The sequence below is a fragment of the Taurulus bubalis genome, assembly GCF_910589615.1.
Source record: "Taurulus bubalis genome assembly, chromosome: 4".
NCBI lineage: Eukaryota > Metazoa > Chordata > Actinopteri > Perciformes > Cottidae > Taurulus > Taurulus bubalis.
In genome coordinates this window covers 5,509,255-5,528,100 of record NC_136592.1, presented here as the reverse complement: position 1 = coordinate 5,528,100, position 18,846 = coordinate 5,509,255, and the positions used below count along the sequence as shown (strand labels likewise).

The window sequence follows — 18,846 nt, the reverse complement described above, 5'->3', positions numbered from 1 at the left end:
TTAATGTTCTTCTATGAGCAGCTGGTTCTGGAGTGGGGTGGGACACATTAATAAAGAAACACGTTGTTTGCAAGATTAAGTCGAACCACATGTTGGCCAAAGTGCTTTGCATATAGGGGAAATAATTCAAACAAAAATTCAGCAGGTAAATAATTGTAACTGTGTGGTTGGAAAGCAAAATAGTGGCACAATAAGTGATATCTTTTAAAACTTTTAAAACAAAATGTTGTGTTTTGCATGTTAGCAAACTTGCTTATTTAGCGTCTTTTTCCCGTCATCATCCCAGCATTTCAATGTAAAAAAATGTGTTTTTTCAGTAACAATATCTTGACCAGCACCATCACCACTCTAGCCGCCGGTGTATGGTAGACTATAGTGCCGCCCCTTTGCGTTGAATGATCTACTTGGGCTACTATCTTATTGTTTTCCCACCATGAGCATCAATTGCGTAATGTCTGCCTCATACTTTGTATAGGTCAAAATGGCTGCTGTAACATTCGAGCAAGGCGATTCAAGCCACACGGTAGTAAAAAAGCGCAACGCAAACCGGCAACAGTCAGTGTCCGCCAGATCTGCTCCCACAAATGGGCTTTTAAATAACGTTAAAGAACTTCAGGTCAAAGAAATTAGAAAGCCACTCAGGATTTGTGAATGTTCATTATTGAATGAATAGAATGCTAAACATGCGGGCGTTTATGAATCCCACCTTACTGTCGGTGGTATTTTGGATGATGTCGTTGTCGGGGTCTCCTCCCTCGGAGCCGCTCTTCTGGTCGTCATCTTTCCCATCCTTCTCCAGGTCGTCCTCTACAGATGACATCCTCGTTGGCTTGGAGGATTTCTGCTACAGACACACAGATCAGGATGACACGCATGGTGTCAACATTTTCATTTCTAACAGACCAAAAAAGAAAAACTAAGTAGCTGCACATCGTGCTTTGTAGGGGATAAACCAACCGTTTAGTTAGAAGAACTTCAAACTGTAAAGCAGGTTTAGATGACGCTACTGCACACAATGCCCCTGTAACAAGCAGCATGTTCCCTCATAATATAACCAACCTACCCACCCATCCATCCATATATCTATCTATCTACCCATCCATCTACCTACCCATCCATATATCTATCTATCTATCTATCTATCTATCTATCTACCCATCCATCCACCCATATATCTATCTATCTATCTACCCATCCATATATCTATCTATCTATCTATCTATCTATCTATCTATCTATCCATCCATCCATATATCTATCTATCTATCTATCTATCTACCCATCCATATATCTATCTATCTATCTATCTATCTACCCATCCATATATCTATCTATCTACCCATCCATCCATCCATATATCTATCTATCTACCCATCCATCTATCTACCCATTCATCCATCCATATATCTATCTATCTGTCAATCTATCTATCTATCTACCCATCCATCCATCCATATATCTATCTATCTATCTACCCATCCATCCATCCATCCATCCATCGATCTACCCCATCCATCCATCCATCCATCCATCTACCCATAGATCCATCCATCTATCTATATATCTACCTACCAATCCATTCATATATCTGTCTACCTACCCATACATCCATCTATCTACCGACCCACCTATTTATCTATCTACCCACACACTCATCCCAACTATTTTGCTTGTTCAAACTGAATGTTTTGCTTTTACAAAAGAAAATGGTGAGGATGACGACTAACTGCTGAGCGCTATTTAACGTAACTGGTTGGACTGAAGTTGCTGGAGTGTAAACTTCTTCAAACCGCAGAGTGAACAGTGGCGCTGATGTTACCCTCATAGAAATAAAACAGGAGTAGCGTGGACATTGGACTGTTTTCCGTGGTCATTAGACCACAGAAACATTAGTTGTCGCAGCTAGTTAGCTCGGTAGCTTGTTCATTCTCTGGAGTAGTAGTAGTGAGGCCCGTTAGACCAACGCCGCCACTAACCACAGCCTGCTGTTCAGCTCATTTTCTGTAACCAGTGGAGCATTAAAGCATGGCGGAATGAGCAAAATGTAATAGTTTCACCTTTTGTTAATGTGCGTGCGGGTGGGTTTGACAACAAGCAAATGATTGTTCCTGCCTCTCACCACCCCATAAACAGAGATCACATCTCATCTTTTCTCAGCTGAGGAGATTATAGTCCCTTTGTGTAACTACACACACACACACACACACACACACACACACACACACGCACACACACACACACACACACACACACACACAGTGTTTCAGTGATCTGACAGGACACACACCGCGCCGCACGAGTGTCAAAATTCCTTCGAATGCACCACATGTGCCGTGCGTAATAGAGCCCAGTTGCTAGGCAACAGCGGTTGCTAAGTGAGGAGCAGGATGCATGTGACTTTTTCCAACCTGCCTCCATTTACAGCAGCAATGGCTTCTGCACTAATACAGTAACACCGGGGCAGTGCTCTGCAGCGCTGCATCCCTTCAGACGTCGACGCTTTTCTTTTCTCTTTTTCAAAACAAAGGCAAGGTCAAACAAAAGAGAACAGCGTAATGAATACAGTGTGAACATCAGGAACAGAGGCTGTTAAAATAAATGTTTGGATGAGTGAAGCGACAGTGTGCATAAAGAGAAATCCTTAACTGGAAGACTGAAGCCCCTTTACCGCCAATATTGTGTCCATGGACAGCTAAGTATCCCGATACACTCGTAGGTTTGATATACATCCATCTGGAAACATGCACCAGATATATGTTGGAGGAGACAGGCGGCCTTACTGAATACTTTTCTTACTGCCAGCAAATCCCAGTAAAAAAGACCAACATTACTCAAATAATCCATTTGCTGGAGACCAGATTCAATGGCAGATTAATCTACATTTGCATACAAAATAAACTGCAGTGTGTGTGTGTGTGTGTGTGTGTGTGTGTGTGTTCATAGTACTGAAGAAACATGTCCAGTGCAAGGGTGAGGGCAGGTTTATAAAAGTGTGGTAATTTGGAACAGGCCTAAACGCATTTGTCTTGGAGGAGGACGACGAGCGTGTGAACCAGTTTGTTTTCAAGGAATATTGAGCGAGACCTCTAGAGATGCCGGTGCCATTATCAAGTTTGTGCATGTTCGTACCCCATTTACTCCAAAGCACAACCCATAGACTGTCTATAGGAAGTGGATGGAGTCATCGTGACGATTTGGCCGTCGCCATCTTGGCTTTTTGCAACCAGTGAACGGAAGTTACTGTATTTGTAATGTGGAGGAGTGACGGCGTTAAAGCTCTGGTAGCGGCAGCGACCTGTCCTTCACTTTAAGCCCGCCCTAAATCACCCCCTGCTTTATGGTCTGTTACTCTAAATGGACCATCACTTACTAAATGAACATCATGCTGCATTGAAGAAGACTTGAAACTAGAGATTGAGACATAAACTCATGTTTATAATGTTTACTGAGGGAATAAATCAAGAGAGAAGTAGAGTCATTTTCTCATAGACTTCTATACAACCAGACTTATTTTGGGGAGAAAATTAAGGAGGATCTTGCCACCTGGTTCAAACACTCAAAATCTCCAAATACTGTAGATACGGCTCTCAACTTCACATGTCGATGATATGTAATGGAAGAATCTGAGGATTGATTTATTTTGCGACTTATTTGCGGAAATCATTATCAAGTAGATTTTAAACATAATTCTGGGATGGTCGCAGGACGTATGCTAATTTATAATTGCATGACTTTCACCACACGAAAAAAACACATGTTGGCATGTTCACCAGCTGGAGTGCGGTACCTTGGAGGTGGCTGTCTTTTTCCGCTTGTCTCCGGTCTTGTCTCCGGTCTTGTCTCCGGTCTTGTCTCCGGTCTTGTCTCCGGTCTTGTCTCCCTTCAGCTTCTCCTTGTCGTCTTTCTCCTCAACAGAGTCGCCCTCCTCGCCCTCGCTGCTGCCGTCCGCGGCGTTCCCTCCCTCCTCTGTTTCCGATGAACACTGTTGCTTGATGGCCTGTGTGTGCGAAAGATGCCCACCGATCGGTGCAAACATGGCGAGTTCAACGGCAAATCACACTTCAAATGTATGTCTTTCTCGCTAAAACACTATCTGGTGTCAACAGCCCTTTTTCATTTGCGCTTTTGATCGCGGATCCAACCTGTCTGCCACCTCTCCTTCTAGACCACAGACACAATAGACTGCTGGCTGACCTGATAGCCTGTGAACTTGACTCCGGGGTTGTTCTCGATCTCCCACAGGCCCTCGTTGAAGCCTTTCCGCTTGTTGGACTTGCCAAATTTGTCTTTATACTCCTTGTAAGGTAGAAGATCCTTCGGGCCCAGGAATGCACTAGAGAAAGAGGGGGAAGCGACAGCTTACGATAACAGCAGTCTGGAAAACCGCGAAGTCTCACGTGTCACGTGTTAGATTCCCCCCACACACACACACACACACACACACACGCACACACACGCACACACGCACATCTATTAGAATTCCCAATTTGGTGCAACTGTCTAACAACTCCTTAACTACTTGGCTAGCTATTCTCCTTTAAAATAGCATCCCAAAGGGGGGATGGAGAGAGAGAGAGAGAGAGAGAGAGAGAGAGAGAGAGAGAGGAAAAAGGTGTCTACGTTTCATGGGTCCCGAAGAAGAAGATGGGGTACTTGTTGGCGGGCGGTTTGACAGCTCCTTCTGGAAGCTCATCAATCTGAAAGACAGGGAGAGAGAAGCTGTTACTGTTATATAGATTACACTCCTCCTTTTTTAGATGCCCAGCCATCTGTTAATGTCTACCATGGTACCTTAAATGACATATAAGGGGATATTGTGTTTACGTATGCAATACAGCGTGGTGGATGACAGGACTGAGTCAGGTCAGACCTGTTGTGTGGTAGAAAGAGGCTCCAGGTAATGTGTTTCAGGAGCCTAAAGATGGAGCCTGCTGCACCGTGAACCCATAACACTTAAGAAGTAGAGGCCGTGCTCCGTCTGCTAGTCGGTGGCCACAGTGCACAATAACCATTATTAATAATAATGATTATTAAAAATAATGCATGGCTTCATTTACAGAAAAAGAGACGGCTGTGTCGACGGCATGTTGTTGAACAGAGGCTCCGCGGTTTACCCGAGGTCACGGACTTCTACTACTGGGTGACGGATAAATGCAAACATGAAATGCAAAAATAACACAACACATGTTGAATTAATGAGTGGTCATTGATAATGCGCGCGCGTTTGTGTGTGTGTGTGTAGAGAGAGAGAAACAAAATGCGTTTCAACTCAAAAAGAGCCGTACGGAGCCTAGTAAAATGTACGTTTTTGGCATTATTTTTAAGATGACAACAACAAATGCTTAACAGACGCAGGAAACGGAGCAAAGCGGACCAAACGCGGCCGTGGAGCGAGCCCCGTGCCGGGCGTCCCTCCTCCAGCACCCCGGAGAAGAAGCGGCGGCGGTATCTCGTGAACCGACCCCGCCTCCTCTGCTCGCAGCCCGGCCGCATCCTCGACTCACCCTCGCCGGCCAGTGCGGGTATCCTTTCATCTTAGCGAAAACCAAATCTCCTGCCTTGTATTCCCGCGGCCGTGGTCGAGCCATGTCGCCGGATATTTAAAAAAATACGACCGTCTGACTTTATAATCCTGTGCAGTTCTCCCCGGGGCCCTCAACGCAGGGCTAAATTATCCACCATCAATGTTTTTTTTTGTATTATTTATTTTTTTATCAAGACTGCAGTTTTTTTTTTTACACGGGAATAAATAATTTAAAAAATAAACGCGGAGGGCTATCCTCTTACGACCAAATTCAGGTGTAAGCGCAACCGAGAATGGCCTAAGTTGGAGTAGGATACCTGGAGCGACGCGCAGCCTGTCAGAGCCGCGCACACTTCCGGTCAACGAAATAAAAGCAACGCTGACACGCACATGACTTTAATCTTTTATTTTTCTCGCGTTCGCTTAAAACTGCCGCCTGCAACGTGTTTGTTTTTATTTTTGTATCCGAGAAGGAAAAGAGACGCAAGCGTTGCCTCTACTTTCACCTCGCCTAAAAAGGCGCATGAGTGAGTTGCGTATGGGGGAAGTTGCCAGAATATGACCAACAAAGTGACGCCACACATGTTGACGACCTCTTGTTTCGTTGACTGCATACATTACCCATGAATCAGACACACACACGTGAGTCCGGTTTAAATTGAACTCCGTTTACTTGCTCGTCCCACAGTTTGATGACAGTTTGCGTCCACTTGGTGGAAGCATCTCCCGAGGGATGTTAGCAGAGAATATACAAAAGTAACAGACATTTCAGGAAGTCTTCCACAATAAATGAGAGGGGAAAAAGCAAGCTTTTTGGGGGCAAATACAGTAAACAAATATTGATATATGCTGTATATGAATATATATCCTCCTGAGACCCAGCCCATGTGTGTCCTCTGTGGTGGACTCATTTGAGTTACCCTATTCCTGCTGTGCTCTAAAGAGCACACCCTGGGCTTTCCATTGATACCACATGGGTAGAGGTGGGATCATGACAACTTCCTCTTTCTTTCAGCCAGCACATTTTATAGAAAGTCAAAGAGTAAGTCAAATATTGCTTAATTATTGTCTTTTTTACTATGATATTCATATATTTTCTTGTTTATTAACATGTCAGGAATTATATATTTTGTTCTGAAGCTTTTCAGTTATTTGTTTATTTAAATAATAGTCATTTTATGAATGTCAATTATAGTGGACACCAGGACAAAATGTATGTATTTAATGACTCAACATTGTTGTCGGAGACAGAAGCATAAACTCAAGCATAAAGGATGCTGTACCGGATAGTTGAAGGAGAATCAGATTTGGAGCTTTTAGATGATGAGAGAGATGAGGATGAGTTTGAGCCTGGTGAAGAAGAAGAAGAAGAAGAAGAAGAAGAAGAAGAAGAAGAAGAAGAGTCCTCTGTGGGCCAGGAGCAGCACGCAGGCCGATGTTTTATCCCAATGATGCACTACGACCTGACTGCATTTAATCCAAATAGATTTGTCTGAGGTTTAATTATTATTCCTGTTATTAGCTTCCATTTAATGGTGTTGTTTTCCATCATAATAGATTCACACCTGTGCTACCTGGGCCTCCTGACTGTCAAGATGACTCTACAACCTGCAGACTGGAGTCCAATTCAGTACTTTTTCAAGTACATTGACAACAAAGTATTTAAAGATTTAGCAGCATTCATTCAAAGATGAATAATTATTTTTGTTTTATAATCAAGTTGAATGTATTATTGGTTTAATATCACTCTATAGCCATAATTTGTTAGTTTTTTTATCTTCTATATTTGGCTGTCTTTTCACATGAAAATTTTCCTGTGGTCCACTACAGTGGACATGCTGTAAAATTAAAAATGTTAATAATTTTCATGAAGTCTAAATTGTAAGATGTTTTTTTTAACTCTAAATCAGGGGTCTCAAACTCAATTTGGCTCGCTGGTTGTGATCTCATCGGAGGGCCACACAGAAAGCGCAATATTTTTTTTTACATTCATAACATATTTTCGTCATAAAAAAGGCAACCAACAGTTTCTATACATTTTCATAATAGTTTTTAACAGTGCAAATATATATATATATATATTTTAAATAACTTATTGAAACTGCACCGAACCAACAAACGCAATCCCTGAATACATTTGTACTTTATTCTATTTCTTGCCAGACACCTGGCAGCACTTCTGCTCACAACTGAGCCACATTGACCCTGATCCAGGTCACAGTGAAACCCTTATCCAGGTCACATTGAAGCCTGATCCAGGTCACAGTGAAACCTGATCCAGGTCACAGTGAAACCCTGATCCAGGTCACAGTGAAACCTGATCCAGGTCACAGTGAAACCCTGATCCAGGTCACACAAACTCTGATCCAGGTCACAGTGAAACCTGATCCAGGTCACAGTGAAACCCTAATCCAGGTCACAGTGAAACCCTGATCCAGGTCACAGTAGAAACCCTGATCCAGGTCATAGTAGAAACCCAGAGTACAGCTTCAAGATGGGCATCACGAAGCCTGGACCTGTACTTGCATTTATTAAAGTTCATAGTGGCGAAAGGTTTCTCACAGATATGTGCTTCCAAAAAGGTACATTACCCAACTGATCACTTTTGTCAGCTCAGGGAAGGATGGAGGCAATTCTCTCAGAAATGGTCCATCATGTCTGGTTGTCCTTGTGCCTCTGAATTTAGCTTTTAGATCTCTGCTGCAAGTCAATAAGTTCCATTTGCAACAGACTCGGGACTGAGAAATGACTTCATACTACAGATCAAGCTTCATGCGGTGTGTGCACATGAAACATTAATATTACAACAGTTTTTGTTTTCAAACAAAATATTTACTATATATTTGAGTCAAAATATGTTCTATAGATAAACAAACTATTTACAATAGGTTCGTTCGAGATGAGCCAGTTCTGCGCAGAATCGATCGGCGCGCAATGCATGCTGGTTATATTTGTGTCCGACTTGCTCTGACGTCATGCACACGTGATCAACGATACAGTCAGGCGCTGCAGTAGCTCTCCATCGACTGCGTGGCCCAGTGCATGATGGGAAACGCCTGGCTGTTGCCACATCAGAGAGCGGATTGGCTCTTAGATCTGACAGCAAACACCACGTGTTGTAGAAAATCCTTATTTTATGTGTAGTTGTAATACTTAACACGGGATTGTTGACTATTCGTCTTATGTTTGATCTTAAAACATATCTTGTGTGGTTGTTATTACAAAATCGTATTTATACAACACATATCAAAATGAGTAGTAATGTATTTCACAGGCAGACATAAAAAGAACAAAGGATGCAGCTACACAAAACGGGACGCTGATTGGCCAAGACTCACACGTTACATCAAAGATATTCTATTGCAAAGATGGCTCACTTCAAAAATGTCTGAAAAATGTGCGTGATCTGAAAAATCTATTGCACGGCCACTTTGACTGGCCCGTGACATTTGCAAAAATTAAGCGGTCTAAACCATCTGGAGCACAGGGACGAAAACGAAAAAAGGAAGAAGAGGAAAAGAAAGTCAAGTATAGAGGTAAGTCTTGTCATCTCAGCCATTAAGGTGTTAAACGAAATACATTTAGTATTGTGCATCTCCTAATATTGGACGTTTCATTGCTGTCACTTAGGCTTGCTATAGCTAGCTAGCAACTGTTACTTTGCTTTGTTAATTTGCTCCGTAGGCTATTACTAGCAAACGTAACTTCACTGATGACCTACATGGATGTCACAACTAGCAGGTGCATACACACAGTAACCATTTTGGGGATAGTGGTGGTGTTCACCCTTCTGTACAGTTCCTCCTCAGGAATATACTAAAATGTATAACTTTTTTGTTTTTTGTTTTGTTTTTATTTTTGTTTTAAATTGGCCAGATGCACTCAGGCAATTTTTTAAGAGACCGACACCTGCTGGAGAAAGGACGCCTGATTCGCCTCCCTCTGAACTTTGTAAGTAGCCTACACAACTAGTACTATTGTTGCTGTTTTTGTTATTATTATAATCAATTAATACTTCCATAATCACATCACATTAATACTACTAATTGTAATCAGTAGCATTATTTAGCCTTGTAGCAGTGGTGGCAGTAATTGTAATTTATCTACTGCAAGTTACATGGTCAGATAAAAATTTATTTGTACAATGCAACTATGTGGTAGGATGATAGAAATGACCAAATGCAATTGTGTAACGAACAGCATGGATGAACTCTGTTTAAATACAGCTGCAGGAGAAGGGACATCCAGTAGTACTCAAGGGGCCAGTAACACACAGGCCAGTAACACACAGCCTGCATCAGGTGAGTCTATTTAATAGTATTTATTCAAGCCACATCCATACTTTAAAGGACAATAGAAACATGTTGGCATGTATTACATACAATAGCTTGTTTTCTTAAAGAAGTTCAACCACATTCATGATCATTTCACTTATTATATTAAACACTGCTTGTCTGGCTATACAATTTGCTTGAATACAGGTGAAGGTGAAGGGACATCCAGAACCACATCAAGCACTCCATAGTCATTCCCTATACAGCTTGTATCATGTTTTGAGGTTTGTTCAATAAACATATTTGAAAAAGAGTGTTTTGCACAGTTTATGGAGTTAATTGTGTGTAATAAATTTAAAATAATAAAAAAGAAAATGTTCTGAAACTATTCTGGCATTTGTTGTCCAAGCACCATTTATTGTTGAACTGCAATGTAGATTAGTAGAATTATAAGTGGGTGAAAAACTGCTATGCAAATTAAAGCAGTTAAGTTTATATATGTCTCTTCAGTGAGTAAAGTATTGTGTGTGTGTCTGTGTGTGGGGGGCAACCAAAGGGCTAGAGCCGGCCCTGTATATATCCATATGTATGTATTAATATATTATATATTTATGTATATATAATATACATATGTTCATATGTATATTATATATATATATATATATATATATATATATTTATATATATATATATATATATATATATATATATATATATATATACATATATTCAATGTCAAAACAGTGCGATTCTCTCGGAGTCAGCACGCCAGTCCGTGTCATGTCCAGCGGACATCCAGTGCCTGTGAAAGTACAGACACGTACGCACATTTTGACTTGACATCAGCCAGGTTTCCTTTATTGCAGTTAACGTAAAAGCTTGCAGCGGTTACAATTGAAGCAGTTGAAGTCTAACTGCAGCTTTTCACGATCCCTCTGAGCGACTATATTTCAACTGCACAAACGTAGGGCCGACGCCAGTAACAGGGCGCATCGTTCCAGAGTCCCCAGGCTGGAAAACACAAAACAGTACAGACATGATTCAGCGTCAGCAGGGGATTCAGTGGTAATGATGCCTCTCAGGTATGTATGCAACCTATGGTTTCTTTACACCGTATTGATGTGTCCTATACACCGCTCGTCATAATGAGGAAACCTGATTATACAGATGTGTTGGGTTTCCACAGACACATGAGGATCAATGAAGCTTGTATCGTCACTTTTTAACACATGCGCGCAAACTCTCAAACACAAGAAGAAAGGGACGAATGTGATGAGTAGAAATAAGCGTACGAACAGGTCATACATAAGAACCTGGTTCTCCCTTCATTTTTAGCTGCTTCAATAATCACCCTCCAGGGATCATAATAATGTTCATCCTGTCTTTTAAGAAGCACAAATGTCTACATTTATTTCTATAAAATGATGATCTCTCTTCCGGAGCCTTTTGTTTACTTACACCGGTAGTTCATTTCAGCGCAGCCCTCTCTCGAATTATGGTTGTCTGGCTGGCCGATAACCCAAAGATCATAATTACTCGCAGTTCCATCCGTCCATCGATATAAGAGCTGATCTTGAACCTAAAAAGAAAAAAAGGACACTTTGCTGACATTCATAAAGTGTTTTTTTTCATCCAACCATCCAATTAGCCATAACCAATAACCATCCATCAGATTAATAATAGATTTAATTTTTAAATGCCACAGAGCCAATATATAGTAATACAAATAAAAACATAAAGCAACCTCTAATAAAAAAAGCTGACAATGAATCAACACAAAGTCAAAAATGCTTTCCTGAATAATAATGTTTTTAGGCCAAAAAGAGTTCATGAGATCTCCAGTTGGACTCATGTCTTTGCATTCTTGGATATTTGGCTTCTGGATACTTTGAACTGTACTGGCTTTTAAGTGTTGTTTAACAAACCTTTTTAGATTATATATATATATATATATATATATATATATATATATATATATATATATATATATATTTGTTTTTTCAGAGAAATTCATGCTCACCTCTTTCATTTCATAGTAAATACATTATGAAGCACAAACTGAAGAGAAGCAATCACCATAATCTTTCTGAATCCAATCCAGTAATGAACGTTTGTGTTTTCGGCACTGTACGCGGCACATTCCACTTGAGCCGCCTCCATGCCGCTGTGCACGGACACCAGATGACCCGGCTCGTTGCCAGATGTGTACTTGTTACATTCTTTCTGAAATCAACATAAAATTATAGAAAATTAGATTTATTTTTACATAAAGCACACTAACCCTAAGGGAGGAAGGACCAAGATTATTATCTGTCTTAATACATTTTATCTTTTGAATTTTCTAATCTTTTCCATTTCTTTTGCTGGATATCTTAATTGAAGATTTTGCTTTTCAGATTTTAATGTGAACATTTAAAAAAAGTTTCTCACATCAAAAAAATGTATTTCACTTTTAAATTTGACAAAATAATAAGTATTTATTCGCCATGTTCCTCTTCATTTCAATTCTGGGAAAATGTCCCTCCATAGCAGTACCTCGGTTATCAGAATATACTTCAGAATGTATTAGGTTTCATTACCTCTGCGTCATCAAAGCTCAAATGTTCCGTTTTGTAGCACGCCTTCACACAGCGCGGCCCATTCATCCAGAACCAGCCTTCACCCATGTCTTTTGGTCATGGTTTGTTTTATCTTTCCTCACACATCGTTTTAGGACTCCCTGTATGACAGAAACAGTGCCGTCAGTATAGTTTTCCTTTAGTCTGTGTAGAACATTATTTTTTGACTTACATGCAGAGGCCGGCATGAACGTCAGCACCACCAGAAGGAGGACGGCAGTTACCACCACGGGACGCATGGGTCAGGATTCACTGACTCTCACAGCACTCTACGAATGAAACATAACCTGATGAAACATCACATGTATGAACCAGGAAGCAACCTTAAAGTGCAGCTTGTTTAATCTTTTATGCCTGTTGAGGATCTGAGAGAAGCTCAAAGCGTTGAGACCTTTAAACTGAAATCTAGAACCTCTGAAGATCTTTTCAGTTCTCCTGAATCACACCGAGACAAAAGAGACTCACCTCAGAAGTATCTGGTCTGCTTCACGTTCAGGTTCCTCGTCCGTCTGCATGTCAGTCTGATCTTTTCCACCCTTATGTATCCAAAGCGGATGCCCTGAATACATGTCATTTTAATAATCAAACAGAACACTGGGGACAAATTAGGTGCCAAAAACTATTAACTTGAAGACTGGCCGTCAAGCCTGTACAGGCAAAGTTCACATCGTTCCCCATAACAACATGCATGTCTTGCTACTTGCTGTGCACTGATCCGACTATTTCAGCCCAGAGAGCGATACCTGGGCTTTGGGTTTCGGTTCTGCCGATACCGAGTACCGCTCCAAATAAGCTGTACAATAAGCTGTTTACTGTGAGGAAGTGATCATATAAATGGTTATATTCTGTAGATATTCAATGTTAGATGGTCATGACGGAAAACCATGTATTAAAGAGCAGAACTTCCGGCTGTTCGGGAGTGTTTTTGGACGTTCTTCCTGCGTGTCGACTGGCGATTGCTTAGTAGACTGGCGATTAATTAGTACGCGCTAACAGAAGTGACTGGGATCATTCTTTTATGTCTATGGCATATCCTGATGATTAAAACATTACTTTCCTAACGTTGTAAAATACAATGTAACAAATGAATAAACCAATATAAATGTACAGAATTGTTATTTATTTGAAATGAGGGCATCCGCTACCAGATCGGCCCATTGTCACAACACCTGATGTTTAAGCAAGATTAAAACCTGAATCCATCACCACCACGATACCCATGCATAAAAATATTGGTTTTCGCCACGAAAAAAGTTTGGGGGGGGGTTAGTAACTTGGGGGTTTAGTAGGGTTTAGTAAACTTCACTCTGCTCACACATGCCTGGTCAACAATCATCTCATCAGCTGTGATGTATCTACTGCAGAGCTGTTGATGGATTCAAATGAACTGAATCCAAAGTATATGGAATTCTACATATTGGGTGGCTCAGCCTTAGAGATGGAGTAAAGAGCTCGACCCTAACCCTGAGCCGATGCTCCTTCGTGTAGAAAGAAGTCAGCTGAGGTGGTTCATCTCATCAGGATGCCCCCGGGACTCCCATTAGAGGTTTGGCAGTTTCACAGTAAAACAGTCAAACCCGCATATTGAAACGCAGCGGCACCTTCTATCCTCTGAATAGACGTTGATCTTTGTTGACTCATAAAATGAGTTTATGACGGTATCGCCTCACCCCGAGGTGCGTTCATGGCAAACAGAGATATACATGCATTTTTATTTGACCCACCCTCCGTACAGCCAGTTGCTGAGGAACGCAGCTCTGCATTTTAAGGTACAACCACGTCACCCTTTCGTAGGGATGGGTATCGTTTGGGTTTTTTCTGATACCGGTGCTAAACCAATACCGGTGCCTGAACCGATACTTTTTTTATTGCCAAGGCAATTTTTTTTCTTCAAATTGAACAATATTATGAACTCTTTAAAGTATACTATAGATATACATAAATAAATACATACAAAACACTTGACTTCAAACTACAGCTTCAAACCTTTTAACTTCAAACAATATATATAAAAAAAGAACAGACAAGCATCAGGTGGCCTGATGGGACCGTGTGCAACAGAACTCAAACTGTTGGATCCTAAAACTGCTGCTTTACTGGACTACACGTCATCATTAATATCAACTGGAGAGATTTGTTCCAGCAAGCCGAGGACGGACGTTCAAAAGCTCGTGCTCGTGTCTGCAGCGATCTCTGTGTGCGCGCACTGTGTGTGTGTGTGTGTGAGCGCTAGAAGCCCCGCCCCCTCGAGCCCCGCTCTGCATGCAGGCAGACAGAGAGCAGAGCAGCGAGTGTGCTCTGATCCGCGCTATTTTAATAATCGTTTTTAGCGTGCGGGTACCGCGCTACCTTTTTAGTATCTATATACCGTGCAACTTTACAGAGTAGTGTAAAAAAAAAAGTATTTAAATCGGCTCATGCACCGGAAGGAAGCACCGGTACCGGACCTTCTCGGTACCCAACCCTACTCTTCCGTCCTCTAAACATGTCATATTTAGCAGGGGTTAGCTTGTGAAGGGTAGGGTGCAGGGGTTAGCACGTGAAGGGTAGGGTGCAGGGGTTAGCACGTGAAGGGTAGGGTGCAGGGGTTAGCATGTGAAGGGTAGGGTGCAGGGGTTAGCACGTGAAGGGTACGGTGCAGGGGTTAGCACGTGAAGGGTACGGTGCAGGGGTTAGCACGTGAAGGGTAGGGTGCAGGGGTTAGCACGTGAAGGGTAGGGTGCAGGGGTTAGCATGTGAAGGGTAGGGTGCAGGGGTTAGCACGTGAAGGGTGGAGTGGTTGATAGTGTCGAAGGCGGCGCTGAGGTCAAGAAGGATGGTGAGGAAGCCAGAGTCAGCAGAGAGAAGTACGTCATTTGTGATTTTTAGTAGGGCGGTTTCTGTGCTGTGTTTTGAACGGAAGCGTTCGTAGAGACTATGGAGATTAAGGTGGGACTTGAGTTGTGATGCAACAGCTCTCTCAAGGACTTTGGACAAGTAGGGGAGGTTAGAGATGGGCCGGTAGTTGTTGGGGATGTCAGGGTCAAGACCAGGTTTCATTCATATCCTATTTTTACACCTTTCTGGCTTCACTTGGGTCTCATTTTCAATATGTTGTCTTCTGTGCCTCAGGTTGCACACTTGGGTACACAAGCTGACAGCGCCACTTGCAGGCCGTGTAAGAAAACAGCCAGGAAAAAAATAAAGTTTAAATATGTATGTGCTACAAACCACTTTGTTTGCCTTAAATCTGCATCGCCCTCTCTTTTGTTGTGGCTTTAGAGCCGGGTCGTGACAATTTCCCCCCCATGTCACGACCCGGCTCAGGCGCCGCGACAAAATGCACAAGAGATGCAGCGTTCCAAAACAAAGCGGCTTTATTAGCTAAACAAGGTGGTTGGCGAAACCCAAACTGCCCGAAACATAGACAGAACATTAGACCGCTGTGGCCTGGCTGGCCTCTCCTGGATCGTGCCCAGCGAGCGAGAGCCACGCCCCATGTCACAGGCCGAGAGATCCAAAAGGTTCCTCTCAAACAAAAGGCTCTCTAGCCAACCAAGTCGTCCACAGACGCACAGCATACAGAGGCAACCCAACTACAACACGGCTCCCACCACACCAAGGCATGCGCTGTAGCGCTTATGGTCACAGCACCACTTCACCCCATCCCACCTATACTCATCTGCAAGGTACCTGGGACCAACTACCCAGACACCTAACAGGCTCTGTATTGCTCCCAGTTTCAACAGAATCATTTAGACTATGAACCCAAGAACCAAAATACAAACCAACTTGCGTATCATATGAACCAGACTGCCCATTCAGCAGCAGTAGTCTTCAGGATCCCGAGCTTAACACATGCAAGGTATCTGGGCCCAAATACCCAGATACCCAACAACCCGTGCCTTAAATTTGTCATTTTTTTGTAACAGCTCAAGGGAACGCGTCCCATACATTCTACATTACGTTTCCAAGGAATCATCTCTTCACGTGGCTCTTAAGGCCACCGCCAGTCCTTCATAGTGAGAAGCTGCTGCCATACCACAGACAGTAACATGTATCACCCATGTCAAAGTTAAACATTTCTGCTATCTTTAGCAGTTGCTTTCTGGCAGAGATCCAAATTTTCTCTGAGGAAGCCAAGAAGTGCTTAACACTCTCCATATATATAAGTGTCAGAAACAATCAACGGAAAAAAGCGAAGGCTACCGGGGTGCAGTCTACAGCCTATGACGTAATCAGCAGTGCGCCCCTCTAGCTGACTACCTACCCACCAACTAACTACAAAAATATAAGCTCAACCCTCGTCTTCAGGTGGTTAATGGCGGCGGGTATGCACTGGAGCCCAGTGGCGAGGGAAAGCAACCAGAAACTGGCGACTGCCCTGCACCATGGAAGTGCTCCCGAGACAAGACACTCTAGCCGCGGTCACCACAACACTACTAAAACAAAAATGACGAAACTCAAAGGAGTAGCGCCGCTGCACCTGACAGGGGCACACCGCTTCAAACAAAGTCAAATGCTGCAAGCGCCCAGACAGACAACACTTAGCCTATCGACACCGATTCGAACTACTGCACCTCACGAACGAAACACGCACATCAAACTGCTCGACCAAACACTTACACGGAACAACATCCCGTACCTCTCGCATCCCACACGCCAGACTGCGTGACCAAATACTAACGCGGCAAAAAGGATCCCGGACGAGCACCCACATGTCACGACCCGACTCAGGCGTCGCGACAAAATGCACAGGAGATGCAGCGTTCCAAAACAAAGCGGTTTTATTAGCTAAGCAAGGTGGTTGGCGAAACCCAAACTGCCCGAAACATAGACAGAACATTAGACTAGGGCTGCAACAACGAATCGATGAAATCGATAAAAATCGATTATCAAAAGTGTTGGCAACGAATTTCATTATCGATTCGTTGTGTTGCGCGATTATTACGCCGGGCAATAAGTCGCGGAAAAGAAAAAAAAAGAGCGGAGCAGAGCAACTGGCCGGCCAGCGTTTCTGAGATTGGAGTGAGACACGAGAAAAGCTGAGGTTGTGATCTTCTCAAAAATAGAAGATCTTTGACAAGTCGAGTCTTGGCCAATCAGCGTCTTCATGTTCCTCAAACTTGTTTTTAATGGAAGCTAGTCAGCTTGCTATCGCGTTAGCTAACGTGTTTGGTTGTGCATTGTCGTTAAAGTTACGTTAAGTTCCATTAGAGTTCAGTCTTGCTTGTAAAAAAACGTAACGTGATGAAACATGCCGTCACCCCCCGGTCTGGTTCAGTTCACGCTGTCACTCGTTAACGTTAAACCGGCTCACCGCCGGATCTGGCTGCAGGTTTTTTTAATTTTTTTACTCAAAGTAGAATGAAGCAAATCACGTCGTTGGGCTTAGCCAACAACGTGACGTCGTGGTCATAAGAGACCCAGAATGAAAGAGTTTAAGGAAGAGGACGCTCTATATGTAGCAGTACAGCTTCCCTCTGTCCCAGTATTTCATACATATTGATAAAGCAGGGTATGTAAATGCAGCCTCTGGAGGGATCAATTACAGTAAAAAGGGCTCACATTTGGCAGATGTAAAGTATAGATGTGTATGTTTTTAGTGTTAGTCCATTTTGTTGTTTTAATTAACAGCTCAGGGATGTTCAAGGAGCAACCTGTCTCAACACTTTCTGAAGATGTTTTGCACTGTCACTTCTGTTTTTGAATAAAGGGTTGTAAATGAACGCTTTTTTGATAAAAACATTTTTTTATCCGATTCATCGAAAAAATAATCAACCGATTAATCGATTATTAAAATAATCATTAGTTGCAGCCCTACATTAGACCGTGGCCTCTCCTGGACCGTGCCCAGTGCGCGAGCGCCACTGAGAGCCACGCCCCATGTCACAGGCCGAGGGATCCGAGGCGGAGCTTTTATCCCCGCAGAGCACCGGGCCCAGGTGCCTCCCGTTAGGTTGATCTCCCCACTCCAGCAGGTGCTTCTTATTAGGGTGATCCCACCCCACCTGTTACCTGAGGAGACAGACAGACAAATAGACAGGCAGACTAGGGGACCGTCACACCCCACTAGCCATGTTCAATCAAATGTTAACATGGTGAAAATGTGACTGTTTTTCCTAATAATAATTAATCCCTTAATAGTGGGGACTTTGTTCTCTGCATTTTAACCCATTCTTTGTAATTAAGGAGCCCTGTGAAGGGCCCGGGAGCAACTGGGGTTCAGAGTATTGCTAAAGGACACTTTGACATGCAAACTATGGGGAGACCCGGGATCGAACCGTGAACCTTGAGGTTTGAGGACGACCACTCCCCATGAGCTACAGCTGTCCCCTCTTTACGGTTCTTTGTCTGCAGAGGATGAACCCGGGTTGATGTAAAATGTAAAAAAGTCTTTTGTTGCCTCTACTCTCTTAACCTCTTGAAAACTGAGGCTTATATATGGTTC

The 18,846-nt window shown here is 42.7% G+C and overlaps 1 protein-coding gene across 1 annotated transcript; it reads right to left on the bottom strand.

Annotated features, from left to right (window-relative positions):
* On the bottom strand, nucleotides 1-5,588 carry hdgfl3 (HDGF like 3; the record flags this gene model as incomplete). The annotated part of the gene is made up of 6 exons (XM_079217468.1): nucleotides 1-27; nucleotides 707-841; nucleotides 3,788-3,997; nucleotides 4,195-4,333; nucleotides 4,621-4,697; nucleotides 5,505-5,588. 6 exons carry the CDS (start codon nucleotides 5,586-5,588, stop codon nucleotides 1-3), a joined length of 672 nt encoding a protein of 223 aa, XP_079073594.1.
* Nucleotides 5,589-18,846: the final 13,258 nt, after the last annotated feature.